Genomic DNA, 19,177 nt, shown 5'->3' on the forward strand with positions numbered 1-19,177 from the left:
GGGGCGGTCCAATTCACAAACATTACCCCCTCGACCCTTGATTTAGCTTGAGAGGGCGAGTGAACTACTATGGTCATTTGCGGGGTTGATATGACCCACAAATCAATGCAAACTGTAGTCATGTCAAACTCTGATGGCTGCAAAGTGTCTGCATTTTCAGCATGTCAGAAAAAATAATGAAACTTGCTTGCTAATATATATATATATATATTAGCAAGCAAGTTTCATTATTTTTTCTGACATAATATATATATATAACATTGATTTTAGCATTTGAAATTGTCTTAGTCTCATAGTGAGGAGCCTATAAAACGTAGCTAGCCAGCTATGGGTAACTAGCTAGGGCACGTGACATCCCGACAATTTTGGGGGAAAAAACACTTTATATTGGAGTTGTCTATTACATGACGTAGGAGGTGAGGAGGTTGACGTCAACAACCCTAATCAAATATTCAAAAAGGTATTACAATAATGAGATGTATCCACCAATCCAAAGAAAGGATAGGCGGGAGCTAGACAGCCCGCGGTGCCGCTTGGTGGACAACGACTCCCATTGTTATGGCGGAGTCGAGACATGTATCTTGTCAGAATATCAATGAACTTTGATACTGTAGTGTATTTGCCTATATTCTCGCGATGATTCCAAAATAAGAAGTTTCGGCGACAGATGCTTTTTACCGCCAGTCGCCACACACGGACAAAACAGCGCACAGGCGGCGTCTGGGACATTCCAGTAGTTGCAATAGTTTCAGCTATCACAGCTATAGCGTGTGTTTACAAGGCAACCAGGAGTTTGAAGTGCAGGCAGAGTTACAGCTTGATCTGGTTCTGCTTTTAGAATCATAAAAGCAAAGTTTACTAAATAGAGGTGCAGCGCGTACCAGCTCGTTTTGAACATTGACAACCACGCCAGTGACCTAGCGCATGTGGAATGGCAGCTTACCGGCCAATAAAAAGTATTCTGAAGAACAAGAACAGCGGGACAGGCATCAAGGTGGGCCCGGCCGAAGAAGTACCAGTAGAGACTCCAGAACAAGTGGCACTTGGACTTCTGGAGGATGACCCACAGTGAGTAGATAGTCAGTTAGCAAGCTTAGAGTCTTGACACGGACACTCAGGCTAGGTATATATGGCTAGCTAAGTTAGCTATTCCAGTTTGTTAGGCGTGGGTGCTGCCCTGACTAAAAACGTTATGGACTTGTTAATAACGTCGTCAGCAATGTTCCAGGGATTGCACATAATTAGCTAGTTAGCCAGTAAGTTGTCATGCTTGCTTTTCTGATTTCCTCATCTAGTTCTTTCTATGGCTGTTAACGTTAGTTGGCTAACGTGCCAGTTAATATTTGCTAACCAATTTACTAGTTATTTTGCCCAAGACGTTAGATAGTTAGAATCAATCACAATGTCTGCTTATCAGCTGAGAAATACTAAAGTATCTAAAATATTATCCGGCTTCTGACCTGTAAACAAGTGTAAATGTGGCTGTGTTATCAGGCAACTTGTTAAAGGTTGGTGAATGGGCTGGTTGCCTGGCAGTTGGCATTTGGCACAGCCATTTTTACCAGCAAAAAAAACAACTTCCATATTTAGAATAGGGGAATCGAATGAATGGGCTGCTGCAGGAACTCTTTCTAGAGCGCCCGGTTAAACTGTTTTTTTCACATGGCTTCTGTCCAGGGTGGAATATTCTATATATTTTTAGTCACAGGTCGGCTGTATTCAGGATTCTTTTAAAGTTGAATAGATGGGTTTAGCTGACAATGTCACAAACGATGCGCACACTTCAATGGGGCAGAAGCCTATGTGTTGTTGTGATTCTTGTTGGCCAGATGGCTAGCAACAACGACAAGAAGCTGCCATGTGGAGAATCGTTGGTGGTTTGGCTCAGCTAGTTTTATCTTGTTCTTTATTTTTTTATATATTTTTTAAAATCTTTAACAACTGTAACTATGTATTTGAGACAAGTGCACATTTTGTGCAAATGTTTGTTTTCTATAAACATTGGAGATGAAATATAGTTTACATGTCAACAATCTAAGCCAACCCTGTCTGTTTTGCCCCATAGTTGTGCATGGGTTGGTTTTGTTGGTAAACAACCAACCCCTCTATACACACTTAAAACTCGACGACTTGGTTTGCGGTTACTATTTGGGCATGACATTTAGAGTATGCTATATGGGGGACATTGAATTACATCGTTTTTTTGGGTTAGAATATGCTAATATCAACGGTTGGTGGCAGTGGCTAACCATAAGATGAATTAGTCACTCCTTGTTCATAAGAAACCAACATGTAAATATGTAATTAATTTGGGTGAACTATCCCTATAAAATAGGACTGTAGAAAATTCTGCCTAGAGGCGGTCCTTCAAGAGATTTGGCCGCCAACCCCTGATCTGTTTTTCTTAACTACTGGTGGTTTGAATATGTTAATATAGCAAATTACCCCACATTCAAGAAAAATCGAATGAATATCAATCTAAAGGTGGTTGAGGCTGATTTGCAAAATGTGGCTATCATCTTACTCTACATAGACAAGGCATTTATGCGTAGCAGCTTGTGCACAATACTAAAATGACATAACAGGATATTTGAGGTAAGATGCATTAGTCAAAAACCAAAAAAATCTCCCATTGTAGGAGATAGGCCTAGTCATTAGAACAATTCCTATCAGCTATTGTGAAAGACCCGATTTTAAAATAGTCTCCTGAAGACAAGATGACAGTCTAAATCTGACCCGCCCTACACCCAACCAAAATAATTTATGTGTTATCCCCCCACTACAATCAGTTACATATTTGGGTTAACAATCTGTTTCGGCAAAATGGTCATACTACGAAGATTCATGCTGAATGCTGTTTTTTTCGTTGTTACAGCCTAATGAACCTTGTGCTAAATTGACAATGACTAAACGAGGTGATATTTGATAGAGCAGTCTGACTGAGCGGTGGGAGGCAGCAGCAGGCTCGTAAGCATTCATTCAAACAGCACATTCCTGCATTTGCCAGCAGCTCTTCGTTGTGCTTCAAGCATTGCGCTGTTTATGACTTCAAGCCTATCAACTCCCGAGATTAGACTGGTAATACTATAGTGCCTACAAGAACATCCAATAGTCAAAGGTATATGCAATACAAATGGTATATAGAGAAATAGTCCTATAATAACTACAACCTAAAACTTCTTACCTGGGAATATTGAAGACTCATGTTAAAAGGAACCACCAGCTTATATGTTCTCATGTTCTGAGCAAGAAACTTAGTTAGCTTTTTTACATTGCAAATATTGCACTTTTACTTTCTTCTCCAACACTTTGTTTTTGCATTATTTAAACCAAATTGAACAGGTTTCATTATTTATTTGAGACTAAATTGATTTTATTGATGTATTATATTAAGTTAAAATAAGTGTTCATTCAGTATTGTTGTAATTGTCATTATGTATGTATGTATGTATGTATGTATGTATGTATGTATGTCAGTCACACACTCCATGTATAAACTCCCAGCAATTTAATGGGTATTTACCAACGTTTCGGTATCACTGTGTCTTCCTCAGGGTGATGTCAAGAATACTTGAACCAGGTTATGTAGAGAAACAGTGCAATTAGTGCAACCAATGACAATTAAATTGCTGGGAGTTTATACATGGAGTGTGTGACTTTATTTTTTAAAGTTTATTCGCCGTTAGTCAGCACCTCCACAAACTCATTTTTCTGGGTGTGCGCCAGCTCGTTTTTTAATCTAGATATTTCATTTTAAGACATTTTTTACATTTGAATGTCTATTTCAGACTAACATCCTTAAGAGGGTGGAACATCAATAACGGTCGTTTTTGATTGCTAAAGTAATAATGGAAATGACAATCTCTTCAAAATGATCATTTCCTGTTCAGCCAAGCCTTTCCTCCGAAATGGCTATCCATGTTTTGACCTAAGACTTCAACTGACTTTTACCAATATGGGACCGACCGGCTCGATTTGGTCTTATGTAGCAAAATTTGAAATTGTGTTTTTTACATTGGATAAAAGTAGACTCGGAGCTAGAAAATTGTATATCATACACTACAGTTGAGGAACAATGGGGAAAGTAATCTGCTTTGAAAGTTGATAGACTTGTAACCTCACGTTTGAGAAAATGGCCCTTGAATGTTTTGGTACCTACTGGAGAGATCTTCTTTGTCTACACCCATTCAGCATCGTTCACACCCTCCTAAGCTTTAGCCCCACCCATCTCTTTAAGGATTTACATGTGAGGTTATGTACTAAACAACCAAAGATTCCAAGACTGAAGGCCGGCTTATACTACGGTTGTGTTCGTACATTTTTAATCTGGAGTGCCAGAGTGTGCTCTGGGTGTTCGTAAATTCAGAGCGTTTCGCTCTCGAAGTGCACACTGGATGCCCTGGCCGAAACGTAGGGTTGATCCGAGCGTTCTGACTTAGCTTTGGTGCTTGACTGCTGTTAACATTGGCTAGCTTGATAGCAACTTTCAGACACAAATGAGAGAACAGCTCACGCTGACTATTTTACTCGCCCTAGCAGAGCTGGTTAGGCTGTTTTTATGTTATCCAGGGTGTTGGTGACAGCAACTGTGCTGCTGGCAACAATTTTTAATGACCCTTTTTTTTTTTTTGGCAACGTTTACTGACACTGGCCATATTCAACGGGTGTTGCGTTTGTAAATTCGTTAGTTTTTCTGCGCTCTGGCACACTCAGACGAGAGGGCTCTGAAATCGGAGTAGCTAGCCAGAGCGAATTTACCAGCTACGTCTATTGAAATAGATACTTGCATTGGAGTTTTTTGTTTAGATATGTAGCTAGCTAGCAAAATAATGAACCATAATCACAACTCATAATGTTAATACCTTGCATGAATCTACAGGTAGCTAACCAACCAGGTTCAATGTTAGCTAGCTAACATTAGGCTATAACTAGCAATGCAAATAGCGCTGAGATACAAATAATATTACTACACAGATCATACACCTAACGTTAGCTAGCCAGCCAGCTAACGTTAGCTAGGTAACAGTACACTTTAACTTGAAATGAGAATGATATTTAGAAACGTGTAATATCTGAAAATTTTGCTAACTAGACTCTCTTACCTGTTTTACATGGATGGATGCTTCTCCCTCTGTCACGGATTCCATGGTTGCCCTTAGTTTGAAGATATAATCTGGATACAAGTGTTTTATACAACACCAGCCTTCTGTGTGTTCTCTTTTCGACTCTGTATGCATATTTGCAATCAAACAGCAGAATTATCATACTATCATACTCTAATTCCACCGATTTCAAAACTTGGTCCTCTAGAAAGTGGAGAGCAACACTTATGCAGTTCTACTATGTGATATCTTTCAAAAAAGCAGCATTAGAAAGGATTACCTTAAACAGCGGTTGACATGCTTCGAAGTACGGTAATGAAATATTTAGACATTTTTTGTCACGAAATGCGTCGTGACAATTTACACTTTGGATAGTGTCTTGAACGCACAAACAAAACGCTGCTGTTTGGACATAACTATGGATTATTTTGGACCAAACCAACATTTGTTATTGAAGTAGAAGTCCTGGGAGTGCATTCTGACGAAGAACACCAAAGGTAATCAAACTTTTCTAATCGCCCAGATATAGATCTGATAAGTCTCTGACAATCTATTGTGTAGTGAAAAAGTATGTTTTTCCTGTCATGCATCCCATGGGATATAGGCCTACATATTATGAAACATTGCTTAGCCTAGTGGTTAGAGCATTGGACTAGTAACTGAAAGTTTGCTCGATCAAATCACTGAGCTGACAAGGTAAAAATCTGTCGCTCTGCCCCTGAGCAAGGCAGTTAACCCACTGTTCCCCGGGCGCCGAAGACATGGATGTCGATTATGGCAGGCCCCCGCACCTCTCTGATTCAGAGGGGTTGGGTTAAATGCGGAAGACACATTTCAGTTGAATGCGTTGTTGTACAACTGACTAGGTATCCCCTTTTTAGAGTTAGGCTTGCTGAGGTACAGTAGCCTAACTGAGCAGTAATGCATATGTGCCATATCCAATGATTTGCCATGTTAGTCTGAGACACAGCAGGACAGGGCATGTCCCCGATTGATTTAGCCCAGTGCCATCGACACAGTCAAACTGCCTGCTGTGCGCCTGACTTATTGAGAACCTATGTGCGTGTGCGGGAGAGGTGTCTGTGAGTTTGCAGCTAGGAGAGGCTCTACAGGATTACTGCAGCAGGTAGTAGATTTATTGCCCTCTCCCCCCTGCCTTTCTCTGTCATGATGATAGGCCTCTCCCTCCATGAACACGCCCACGAGGCTGCTTTATGACAGGAGAGGGGAGCGCCAGCAGAGACAGTTTAACGGCTGTATTTGGCACAGTCTCCAAGTCCAGACTGTGATGATAAAGAGGACTCCAACCAGAAGCCCAGAGAGCCTACAATTTGTACCTTGGAAAGTACATTCCTTAGCAGGACTGCTAGGTGCACCCTCGAGGAAGAAGTTACCTTTAACCACAGATCTAGGGTCAGAATACACTACCCTTAGTTGCTTAGTTCTAACCTTAACCATTAAGGGAATTAAATGTCTGACCCTGTATGTTTGGTTAGTGCTAACTTCTACCTTCTCCTAGGGCCACAACTTCTACTTGTCCTTTCCCCCAAAATGTATCTTGAGCTCAGTGTCAGAATAGACAAGTCTCCTGACCTCATTCGCACGTGAAGGAAAAGCACTTCTTCTCCACACCCACTTATTCAGTCACCCTCAGCATTATCCTCAAGGTGATGTAAACCACCTCTGTACAAGGCCACCGTAATTTTCCGAACAATTACTAATTGAATTGCAGCGAATAAGACCCTTTTAATTGCCACGTTGTTTGTTTCCAAAATACATAACGGGAGTGAGAACTGGGGCACAGTGGAGTCCTATATTAAATGTGACACGTCTCTAGGGTAATATCTTTGGTTGGTTTTAAATGCCACCCTGAGCTCTCCTCTCTGGTACCATTCTTTCAGGAAGAAGTCACAGAAATGGGACGAGATGAACATACTGGCAACGTACCACCCGGCAGACAAGGACTACGGGATGATGAAGATCGATGAGCCTAGCACACCCTACAACAGGTGAGTTGCCCCATTCATTCTCATGAACAGGTAAGGACATAGTTACCCAGAGACTGCAAAAATTGCTTCCCAGTATTGGGAAAAGATAGAACTGTGCCGAAAAGGTTTTTTTGGATTCATGTTAGAGGGTAAATCCATTTGAATTCAATCACTTTTTACCGCACCCCTTTTGATTTGAACTAAACTTTCCATAAATATTTGCCCATTGTAGAAGTACTCAAGGTTACTTTTTGGACCTGAATGCCAAAACCATTCAAGAGATAAAGGTTTTCACCTGTTTTGCATACACCACCATACCATGAGAAATCTTTGTCTTCATCACTGGAAAAGATAAACAGCTGAAAAAAAGTTTTCTAATAAAACAAATTGACTTTTCTTTTTACCTCTACGGCTCGGTGTCCCTAAACCGGGACAGCTGTTGCTCAAATTGCGATAATGTGAATAGAATGACGTTGTAAACAGCCAATTCCTGGGACATAGACATGTCTTAAGTGGGCAGAAAGCTTAAATTATTGTTAATCTAACTGCAGTGTCCAATTTGCAGTAGCTATTACAACAACAAAAAGACTATGCTATTGTTTGAGGATAGTGCACAACAACAAAACACTTATCATGGCAACTGGTTTGATACATTCACCTCTGAAGGTAAATAATGCACTTACATTCAGTAATCTTGCTCTGATTTGTCATCCTGAGGGTCCCAGAGATAAAATGTGTAGTTTGTTTGAAAAAAAATACATTTTTATATTCAAAAGTAGGAACTGGGTTTTACAGTTTGACCCTGCTGCTGTCTCTGGCTCCAATGTGTTATATTCTCCTACATTAATTTCACATTTCAACAAACTTCAGTGTTTCCTTTCAAATGGTATGAAGAATATGCATATCCTTGCTACAGGCAGTTAGATTTGGGTCATTTTAGGCGGAAATTGAAAAAGAGGGTCTGATCCTTAAGAGGTTTTAACCTTCCATGTCAATTTACGTAGATTTTTTTTCAGATTGTCTAATGTTGTAGCTTAGACCCTATTTTACAGCATCTGAGGTTTTAGTGTTGTGCCCACCATCGGTTAAGACACAACATGCTCTTGAATACCGACTGGGAGTATTGGCTAGCGAAAAATACAAGCTAACTGCATAGCACTCAGAATTAAAAAGGTTTTACCAGTTATTGTTCATCCTGATTACAAGTTATTTTACATGGACGATACATTGGAGATAATATAGAACAACATGAAACATCTAAAAAGCCAGGTCTGGTATTTATAGCAGATTTTAAAAAAGGTCTTTGATAAAGTAAGACTGAATTTTATTTATAAATGCTTGGATTATTTTTTCAGTTTTGGTCAGTCTCTTATAAAATGGGTAAAAGTAATATATAGCAACCCCAGGTGTAAAATAGTAAATAAAGGCTACTTCTCAGAGTTTTGAATTGTCATAAGGAGTTAAACAGGGTGTCCGCTGTCACCATATGTATTTGTAATGGCCATTAATGGCTATTAAAATCAGGTCCAATAACAACATTAGAAGATTAGAAAGCCAAGGCTTAAAAACAAAGGTGTCCATGTTTGGCTGTCTATTTATGGAAAACATTACCTGATTAACTACTTAGTCAAATCTCAGTTTACTCATCCACTTATGGTGCTGCCTATTCCTGATGATTAATTTTTCAAATCATATGAGCAAAAAATATTTAGCTTTATCTGGGATGCTAAACCAGACACGATAAAGTGTGCCTATCCATATAATGAATATGAACTGGATGGGTTGAGATTTAAATATAAAAGCACTAAATGTCTCTCTAAATGCTTCACTTAGACAAGTTTTACTTGAACCCTAAATGGTTCTTAAGTATTTTACTAAGAAAAGCTCATCCATTGTTTCAAAATGACCTTTTTGCTCTTTGTGCAGATTAATTGAAAATTAAGAATTTTTCAAAGTGCATCTCTTTTTCAAACAAGCATTGCAGAGCTGGCTACAATTTCAACTTCATCCCCCTGAAAAGAGATTAAATATTACAACAAATATTATGGATGAACTCAAATGTGCTGGTTGATAAAATACCTGTATTGATGTGAAAGTGTTTGAAAAGGGTATTTTGTTTTTAAAGGATATTATAAATTGGAATTGTATGTCTTATATGGAGTTCTCAGAATTGTACGGTAAGGTCTGCTCAATCCAAGATTACAGTCAATTGATTACAGCATTACCCCCAAAATAGATGCGGCAGGTGGCAGTGGGAGGAGGTAGGGAACTGGTCTGTCTGCCCAATATAAAGGATCAAAACTGTCAGAGGAATAAAAATAGGAAAGTATACCAGTTTAATTTGAGGACCAGGATGTTGACAGCTGTGCCATACAGATTGCAAAATAGTTGGTAAGAGATTTTTGATGTACCGATTCCATGGTACAGGGTTTATGAGTTGATGTTTAAAACAATGCAAGATTCAAGACTTTGTGCTTTTCAGCTAAAATTGTTGCATAAATGTTGAATATTTGGGCCATAGAGTTATCGCAGCTCTGCAGGCATACAATCATCGCAGCTCTGTTGTGAGGATACAGAATCAATAGACCATTTGTTTTGGTATTGCCCTCAGGTAGCCTGTTTCTGGTCTCAGGTTCTGGAATGGCTGAAAATGCATAACATTGATCTAAAATTGACCAGAGAAATAGTATTGCTGGGAGATCTGGAGAGACCTGGTCAGTCAATTACTAATACTCTTAGTAAAAGTATTTATCTTCAACTCGCAATCTGTGGATTCGATTCAAATTGTATGTTAAACGTCACAACATAATTTAAAGGTGTATGGTGCGTAGAAAGGTGGGATGGGCTGAGGGTTGGAGTGTGGAATTGGAGACAAGTGGGAGTGGAGTTGCTGGGGGGGGTAGAATGACGGTCAAAGATAAAAGTAAAAAAACAAGGTCAAAATAAAACTAAACAAAAAGTATGTTTGAATGACACTGACACCATGCCCAAACCGGACGCGCACAAATTAATTTTGTCCTCCCACACCAAACGAGATCAGGACATGCAGGTTGAAATATCAAAACAAACTCTGAACCAATTACATTAATTTGGGGACAGTTCTAAAACATTAAACATTTATGGCAATTTAGCTAGCTAGCTTGCAGTTGCTAGCTAATTTGTCCTATTTAGTGAGCTAGCTTGCTGTTGCTAGCTAATTTGTCCAGGGATATAAACATTGAGTTAATATTTTACCTGAAATGCACAAGGTTCGCTACTCTGACAATTAATCCACACATAAAACGGTCAACCGAATCATTTCTAGTCATCTCTCCTCTTTTCATGCTCCTTTTTCTTCTTTGGACTTTATATGGCAACTAACTTTCATAAGGTGCATTACCATAACCAACCTCGGTTCATCTTTCAATCACTCACGCGGGTATATGTTCCTAAAAACCAATGAAGATGGCACGTGGGTATATGCTTCTAAAAACCAATGAGGAGATGGGAGAGGCACGACTTGCAGCCTGTTCTGCGTCACAAATAGAATCAACTTCTATTTTAACGCCTGGCAACGCAGACACTCGTTGGCGCAATGATTGAATAACAGATATTTTGCAACGCTCGCGCACAAGGTGGTGTGAGGGGCAGTGTTACACGTTTTTGACTGCACTGGACGTTTTAACCCCGGGCTAAGTGCAGTGTGAACATGACTAGTGTGAGGTTGAAAAGAGATTACTCTGGATTGATAATTTTTGTACATAATATGTTCACCTTAGAGACCTCAGTTCCCATGAAGCAGTCTTGCAGTGCAGGTTCAGTGTGTGGATGAGTTTCTGCCCTGTAGGGCTCTATGATTTCCGCGATGTGGAAAACGCGAATGGAAGGAATTTGGTAATTTAAAATGGAATCAACTGTAAAACATGGAATATTGCAGAATTTTCCATTTGTTTGAAAGATTTTTATTTTTTAAATAACCAAATGTAGTCGTAATTATTGTAGGAACCTAAATGATTTCATAATTGTAAAATTACAGATAAGTAGGCCTAGAGAAATAATTCCGTTTTCGATTGTGGTATTTTGAGGGGGGGGGGTTGGTCGTGCGTGGGACCCATACGTCACCTCACAATTTGGCTGTCACTTTGAGAAACATGTCGAAGAGGCTGTCTGAGAGGGCCAAGTCCTCAAAAAAACAAAACAATTCGACCCTAACCCCTAAATTCAGAGCAGAGCAATACCCAAAGGACTATTATGAGTCAGGCGATAAGCTGTTTTGCAAATTCTGTCAACATGCTATTGATTGGACCCGTAAAAATACGTGTTGTGACCACTTAAAGTCTAAAGCCCATGTGAAGAACAAGGAAAAGCACCTTGTTAGCCAGAGCATGCCTCTTCAAACAACCATTACTAGTGCAAGCGCATCAGCAGATTCAAGACGAGAATTTATTCAGGACTTTGTGGCTGTGTGCGCCGAGTCTGAAAGCTACGGCCGTTTCTAGTGAAGCATTGCAAACAGGGAGGACCGTTGCCCAAAAATGAGAGCAGCCTCCATCAAACGCACCTGCTCGGTGTGTTCGACCAACATATGACTGCCGTTCTACAGAAGATCCGTGGGAAGAAGTTTGCGGTGGTTGTTGACAAGATGCAAGGGATTGCAGCGTTCTAAACATCGTCATTGGTGAGTTAACTTAACAGCCTATTAATATACCGTTGCAATAGCCTACATTTACATTCTGCAATGTGAATTGTACTCATGTAAATTGTGATATTCCAAACGACGAGCTATCATGGTAAAATATAGCGATGCATAATGTCAGCAGCAGTCTGCCTCTTCATCTAGCTAACTATCGCTGTGTCCATATTGTGTTTACATGTGAAATATAAATAACGCATATTTTGTCACAATATTATTTTAGGTTAAAACATAAGAAAAACTTGAATTATCTTTCATTGCAGGTGTACAAAACCAGTACTTTCTGGTGGATGTCATTTTCATGGACAGATGCAACTACTCAACGTTTTCCCAAGCTATACTAGCCTCCGTCCACAGCAACGATCTGAACCTGAATGATGCCCGGGCAGTGGTCACAGATAATGCCTCCTACTGCCTGAAGGCATACAAGGAGGTTCTGAAAGGAGTGATGCCCAACAGTGTCCATGTAACCTGTCTCTGCCATGTCATAAATCTGGTGGGTGAGATCTGGCAGCACAACAAATATTTCTCTGAAGTTGCATCACTTGTGACATGGATGAGATCTGTCTTCTTCAAGAAGCCTACCAGAAAGAGAAGATGGGTGAGCTTCCTCATTATGAAGGAGTTTGTGCAGGCCAAGGCTCCTCCTGAAGCTGTGAGCTCCAGATGGAATAGCTGGTTTGAGGCAGTGAAGTACCATGCAGAGCATGTTCATCTGTACAGAGTTTTTGTTGGCAGAAAAGTCATCATCCCATGCAGTCACAAACATCCTCAGCCAGCTGGAAACAGAGGAGAATGTTGCTGCATTGTTGCCTAGATTCTTGCATTACTTTTTTTCATTTATAATGAAACACTTAGTAGAACTCTGTACTGAAGCACTTGCCTTGATAAAAAAAAAATGGTGCAATGTCGTGTTGCTTCATTACAAATGTACTGTTATATCTTATTAAATTGTTGACTTTTTATTAATTCACATTATTAGACACTCTTTCTGATGATAAAATTTGTGTAAAACACAGAATTCAGAAAAATGGAATTTGGAGAAAAAAAATCCAGGTTTCATAGGGCCCTAGCCCTGTCTGGGTTATGAGCCCCCCCTGCAATCTGCCAAGGCCGCTACATAGAAGGTCACCCATGTCCTTCTCCCCCCCCCCCTCTCACTTTACCTCACTCATTCTCTTTTTCTCTCTCCCTCTTCCTCAGGATGGTGGAGGACGAAGGGGCGCACAGCGACTCAGAGGGCAACGTGCCCAACGTGGATGACCTGGCCTCGAAGTAAGTCAACATCGCTAACTGGATAGGTCTGGGAGAGAGGAGGATATTGTTCCTCAAAGGTTTGGAAGGTTATGACACTTAACGAGGGCCACATCAGGATTTCAAAATTCAGCGGACGGCCGAGAGATTTTCTGGACAATTTGTTTGTCAAAAGCAATTTGCCCACCAGAGAAAGGGCAGTTAGTTTTAAACATATAGGTCCATTATAATTTCTACATACTTTCTATCTAGTTTTTTACTCAAACCTCCCCAGGGTCAGATTGAATGCCTATGTTTCCCACCCCTGCTATAGGAGGAGGGCAGTAATGCAGTGATCTGGGCCTTATGAGACTGAAGGAGGGGACTCTCACTATGGTTTATTGCTTGGATATACTGTGTATATATATGTATATACATGTGTGTATATATACTGTAATATACTCTTTGTATATTATCTGGATTTTAACTATTTGAGGTCAAGGGCATTTGATGTCCCGCCGTTAACATGGAGTATAGGCCTAGATTGAATTTCGCTCTAAGGAGCCCTCTGTTGACCCTCGGACCAGTTGAGTTTACAATAGAGGTGTAAACTGAATCACTCACTTTCTATTGCTCCTTCGCTCGGTTCACTTTCCCTCTCCTCTCTTCCCCCCAGATTGGCAGCGGCAGAGGGAATGGAACCGCACTTCATGAGAGAGGAGGAGGAGAGTAGTGAAGAAGAGGAAGATGAACTAACCCCAGAGGATCAAGGTGGGCTGTCTCCCTCTTCCCCCTCTTTGTCGACCTCCTCTCATCCCTACCTTGTCTCTATTCCCATTGGGCGTCTGGCACTGACCTTTCCCTGACCTCTCCATGTGTTGTCATGTCAAGCCCTCTGTGCTTTAATAATGGTTTCTCACAGCTCAGTGGCCACGAGCACGGCCAATAGTCCAAACAGAGCTCACTCCCGGAGACTGTTCCAGTTTACTCTGGTCCATTTTGGCTCCAGACCAACACGTCTCTCTCTGCCCTTTCCCACATTTTTATCTCTGCAGTACAGGGAAAAGCACTTGTGTGGCCTACCACTTCGCAGCTGAGCTGTTGTTGCTCCAAGACGTTTCCACTTCACAATAACATTTCAGTTGACTGGGGCAGCTCTAGCAGGGCAGAAATTTGACAAACTGACTTGTTGGGAAGGTGGCATCCTATGACGGTGCCACGTTGGAAGTTACTGAACTCTTCAGTAAAACCATTCTACTGCCAATATTTTGGCTATGGAGATTGCATGGCTGTGTGCTCGATTTTATACACCTGTCAGCAACGAGTGTGGCTGAAATGGATAAATCCTCTGATTTGAAGGGTTGTCCACATACTTTTGTGTGTATAGTGTATGAGACCTGGTAAAAAGCACTCATACATACTATTCATTAGAGTTAGATGGGCCATCAACTTAATATAAAATGTATTTAATATTAGATTATTTTTTAGATTTTCAAAAGTATGAGTGACCTGAATTTGAAGTAGTTATTCCCTCCAGTGTGAATCTACCAGTATAGTGGTGCCCTTGCAGGCTAGCACGCAGGACAGACCCTTTGCGCCTATCCTTTTTCCAGTTGATCAACTCCCAGTAAATATGCACAGCCCCCTATTTTATTTATGCTGCAAGCACCGGAATGGAGTTGGTTTAGAATTCTACCTGAATGGTGTTGCTTTAGTTTTGATCAGACATAATTTTACTTTAAAATGAGTTGGATAAAATGTGTGCATGGAACAAACAGTGGAATTGATTGCAGTGACCTTGATGTCTAGTAGTAATTGTTTACTAAAAAATAAGCCTGGCCTGCCTCTTACAGCACCGTGTGCGTCTGCAAGTCAGCTTTGAGAATGTCTCTGTGTGTAGTAGTTTGATGCTATAGGCCCTTGAATTGGAAAGCAATTATTATTAATATATATATATATATTTTTTTACAGTTTTTCATTTCTGAACCATGTCCTTGAAAGTAGGTTAGATTCTACTGGAACTGTTCAGCCAGGATCCTCATAAAAATAGTTTGACGTATTCGTCCTTGAAGCGCCATTTGAGGATGAGCGTGTTAACTCTCTCCCTTCTCTTTAAACTGAACCCCCCCCCCCCTTTAGCTTTTGAACGCTCCATCTGAGCCTCCCCTAATGTAGCTCTATCGCTCTATTTCCTCCACACGGAGGAATCGGGATGTTTACACGTCTGAGTTGTGGCTCTCCTAGCCTCCCTCTGCACCACATACCCTCCGTCTTCTCTCTCTGTCTTTCTCTAGCTTTGTCTCTCTCACTCATACTATCTACTACTCATACCCCTCAGCGAAAAAGAAGCAGTTTCAAATGATGAGGAAGATGCATTACAACGAGGGCCTCAACATCAGGATGGCCAGGCAACTCATAGCTAACGAGTTGGCGGAAGAAGAGGACGAGGACGAAGAGATGAGAGACGAAACGGAGGACATCAACGTAGACTCGCCGCAAGACGGTAAGAGAAATGGGGGTACTCAGAAATCTTATAATGGCAGGGCATTTCACATGGTGACTAAAAAGAAAATCAGGAGCTCTCACCAGTTAAATCCATTGATGGCGATAAAATGCTTGATTCACCAACGGTTGGTCATCGACACTGTGGGAGTTATATTTATTTTTTTGAGCAGCAAGCCAACAGCATGCTAGGTATTGATGGGTATCAACAGCCAATTCAGCACGGGCTGGAAGCTATAGCGAGCCTCAATTGGCCAATCGCCCCATCATATCGCCAAGCATGTGCTTAATGGCTGGATCAAATCCCCGAGCTGAGAAGTTAAAAATCTGTCGTTCTGCCCCTGAGCAAGGCAGTTAACCCACTGTTCCCCAGGCGACGAAGACGTGGATGTCAATTAAGGCAGCCCTCTGCACCTCCCTGATTCAGAGGGGTTGGGTTAAATGCGGAAGACACATTTCAGTTGAATGCATTCAGCTGCACAACTGACTAGGTATTTCCCTTATATTTAATGTTCAGCTTTCAAGTTTTTACTAGTTGTATGTACAGGATACACATGGTATACACTCCAACTAAATGCTTACTTGCAGGTTGTTTCTTAACAATGCAACAATAAGAAATGAAAGATAAGAATAAAAACAAAGTAATTGGCTCAGAAGACATTTACGCATAACAAAGTCAATTTGATTCTTGGCGGGTTAGATAAGTGAAAGCTCCACACAGAAGGTTACCGGGCCCTGATTTAGTAGGCCATCCAAATGTCAAACAGTCCTCAGCAAGGGATTGGTATGGTAAACTGGGGAAAATGTTGAAAGTCTTAATACTGGACTCAGCAATGTTGTTGATAGAACAGTCTGAAATGAGAGCTGTTCCCACTCCTAAAAGACTACTAAAATATTAGCATTTCACCTGTTGTTTCTCTGTTAGATTTGATGTCGTATTAATTAACACTTAAGGTGATTTCACTCACATAGCTCTCTTTGGATTACAGCTCTGGATTCCTAGAGAAGGATGCGCCACCTCTCCTGTCCCCAGCCTGTCTCTGCTTCTGAAACATATAAGAGATACTTAGCCACACAGTGCCGGGCCATAGAGCAGACGGACACTGCTTCACAATCTTCCCTCAAACAACCTCTGTTCATGCGTGTGTATATTTCCTAGTAACACTGAAATGCAAAGCATTTTGACCCTGCTGGTTGCTTCTCTTCATTACCAAGAGTCCCTCACAAAAAGTTTTCATTGCCTTAAAGGAATCAGACCTCAAGGAACTGAGACCTAAAGACTGTTATTGTCAGTGAGGACTCCTGCATTGCTCGCTCGCTGCCATCTCTGTCCATCTGTCCCGGTTCCTCCTGAGCACCTGGCGAATGCTGTCAGAAAGAACAGCAGCACCCATTGGATTTCTCATTGGATGAAAGTGGTGGATAATTATGCTGACGGTGGTAGGAGGATTTTGGTCTCTTGATTTTTGTCTTGTTCCTTCTGTCCCCATACCTGTTTTTTGTTTAAAAATGATTTATTTGTTTAACTACCACCAGAACCTTAATTGGAGAAATCTGAAACCTTGATGAGCTAGCTGCTGTTTTTTTTTTCTCAATTTCCTCCTCTGTTCCGATCTTGGATTTGGTGTTATCTGGAATGGATATAGGAACGGCAGACTGCATTTTTAACCAGCCCACAGGGCATCTCGATATCTAAGGTGACCAGCATTCGACTCAGTCCTACACATATTTACACCCACTATAGGATTTGGTACAGACGCATGTGCACTGACTAATAGGAATAGCTATGTTTCCAACAAGGTACCATTCTCTTAATATGGTGGCTAATGTACTGACATTGACAGCTAAACCTATTTATTCTCATGCAATAAAATGATATTAATTTATTATGTATTGCCTTGTGATAACATGCATAAGGTCATTTCACACAGGACTACTGCATATCAAAATTAATATGCAGATGGTCAGGTTTACCATTATACTTATGGAACCCAGCTGTATTAAGCATGGCTACTAAAGCCTTGTGGCCATCAGCACTAATGTGACATTTGCTCACTAAGCTAATGAGGGATAGCATTGGGGAAATGAACCCCAGAGAAGGTTTGTACTACTGATAAGCAGGGGTGTATTTACTAGGAACCAAACAGCTAAAATGGCAAGGGATTAATCTACATTTATCCAATCTGAAAATATTTTTGCTACGGTGTCCACTAAGGAATACACCCCAGGACTGTGTTCAATACAATATCAATAGGTCTGGGGGTGTGTAGGTTGAACGGCAAGATTTCTGGGATATGTACTGTAGTTGATATTATGCACACTGACATTTTTTGTATTAAGTGTATGGTATTGTAGCATGTCCTTGATTAGGAACAATTAACCCCCGTTGTTGCGACCTGCTACCTTGCTGATAAAAGGAGTGATATCTGGGCAACCAAGACAGTTAGCGATTGTGTATTATTCATTTCTGCTATGAATTTTGAATCATAGCACCTTGATCTACATGTGAACTTTTGAGAACCACAGTCCTCCCATGATGACTAAGTTTCTTTGCACATAAGAAAAAAGGTATTGTTTTATCAGGACATGTAGAGATGGTTTCATCTTTTCTTCTCAGAACTAGACTTGAGCCCTTTCGTTTCACCTGTCTTAATGGCCATAAGAGGCTATCCATTGGATTCTGTCCTTACAATCTCAAAAGCTCACTAGTGGATCCTTTTGGAAAATACAACAACCACAGGAAATACTGACTGATACACTGCATGACTGTTCCCACTTTTTAATTTTTTTTTAAATCATGTCTATGTTAAGGGAAGATTTATTGACAAAAACCAACAACTTAATTTAAGTAATTATGAGTAATTATTTGAACTTATGAATAGCTTTTTGTAAAAAAAAAAAAAAAAAAAAAAAAAAACTTGTATGACATTAATTATTGGTCGATATTACAAGGCAAATGTGCCTATATTATGTATGTACTTGTCTCTAAGTGAATAAGCTACGCTCAATTTTACCGGTGCAGTTCAACGGCTTGGATTCCCCTGCCTATTTGTTGTTTTGCTTAATTTTTACCATGTTTTCTTGACACATTTCAGTTGAATGCATTCAGTTGAACTGACTAGGTATCCCACCCTCTTTCTTTCTTTACTAGGGACAGTGGACTAAGATTGTCTCACATGATCATTTATCTGTCCCCAAATAATGGGGACTTTGTTTGTTTTTTTGAGCTCTTAAATGTGCATGTTCTTAATCATAAGAATGTTTTATTTTTGTCTCACATTAAAATGTTGTTTTATGGACCCATTTGCTTTTTCTGTCTTGTTTAATGTGGAACTGTGGCCCTTCATTTATTATTTACTGTTTTTGAACCAGGTACCTTCTGCAGAAATGCCCAGTACTTCTGTGTGGCCACTAGATTGCAGTAGTCTACAATTAATGACTTTCATGTTGACTGTAATCATATAAGGGGAACTGCTGAGTGTAAAGGTTTCTAGTTCTCAGGCTTCATATTCTCTAGTTTGTCATTTGCATAATATTGGCAGATACAGCAATTAAGGCTAGAATACATATTTAATTGAAAGATAAATATGCACTGTGTGTGTACCACTAATCCTCATCACTATTTGTTACATTTTCTATATTGGCTAAATCAAGTTGTCAATGAAGTACAGTAGGAGTAG

At 40.3% G+C, this 19,177-nt stretch overlaps 1 protein-coding gene across 1 annotated transcript; it reads left to right on the forward strand.

Annotated features, from left to right (window-relative positions):
• The first annotated feature begins 443 nt into the window (after positions 1-443).
• Positions 444-18,800, forward strand: LOC115157959 (protein phosphatase inhibitor 2). Its single transcript, XM_029706335.1, has 6 exons — positions 444-1,068; positions 7,004-7,111; positions 12,966-13,037; positions 13,672-13,766; positions 15,334-15,498; positions 16,487-18,800. The coding sequence occupies exons 1-6, from the start codon at positions 932-934 to the stop codon at positions 16,498-16,500; spliced, it is 591 nt and encodes a 196-aa protein (XP_029562195.1). The 5' UTR covers positions 444-931; the 3' UTR covers positions 16,501-18,800.
• Positions 18,801-19,177: the final 377 nt, after the last annotated feature.

The sequence above is a fragment of the Salmo trutta genome, chromosome 22 (genome assembly GCF_901001165.1).
Source record: "Salmo trutta chromosome 22, fSalTru1.1, whole genome shotgun sequence".
Lineage (NCBI taxonomy): Eukaryota > Metazoa > Chordata > Actinopteri > Salmoniformes > Salmonidae > Salmo > Salmo trutta.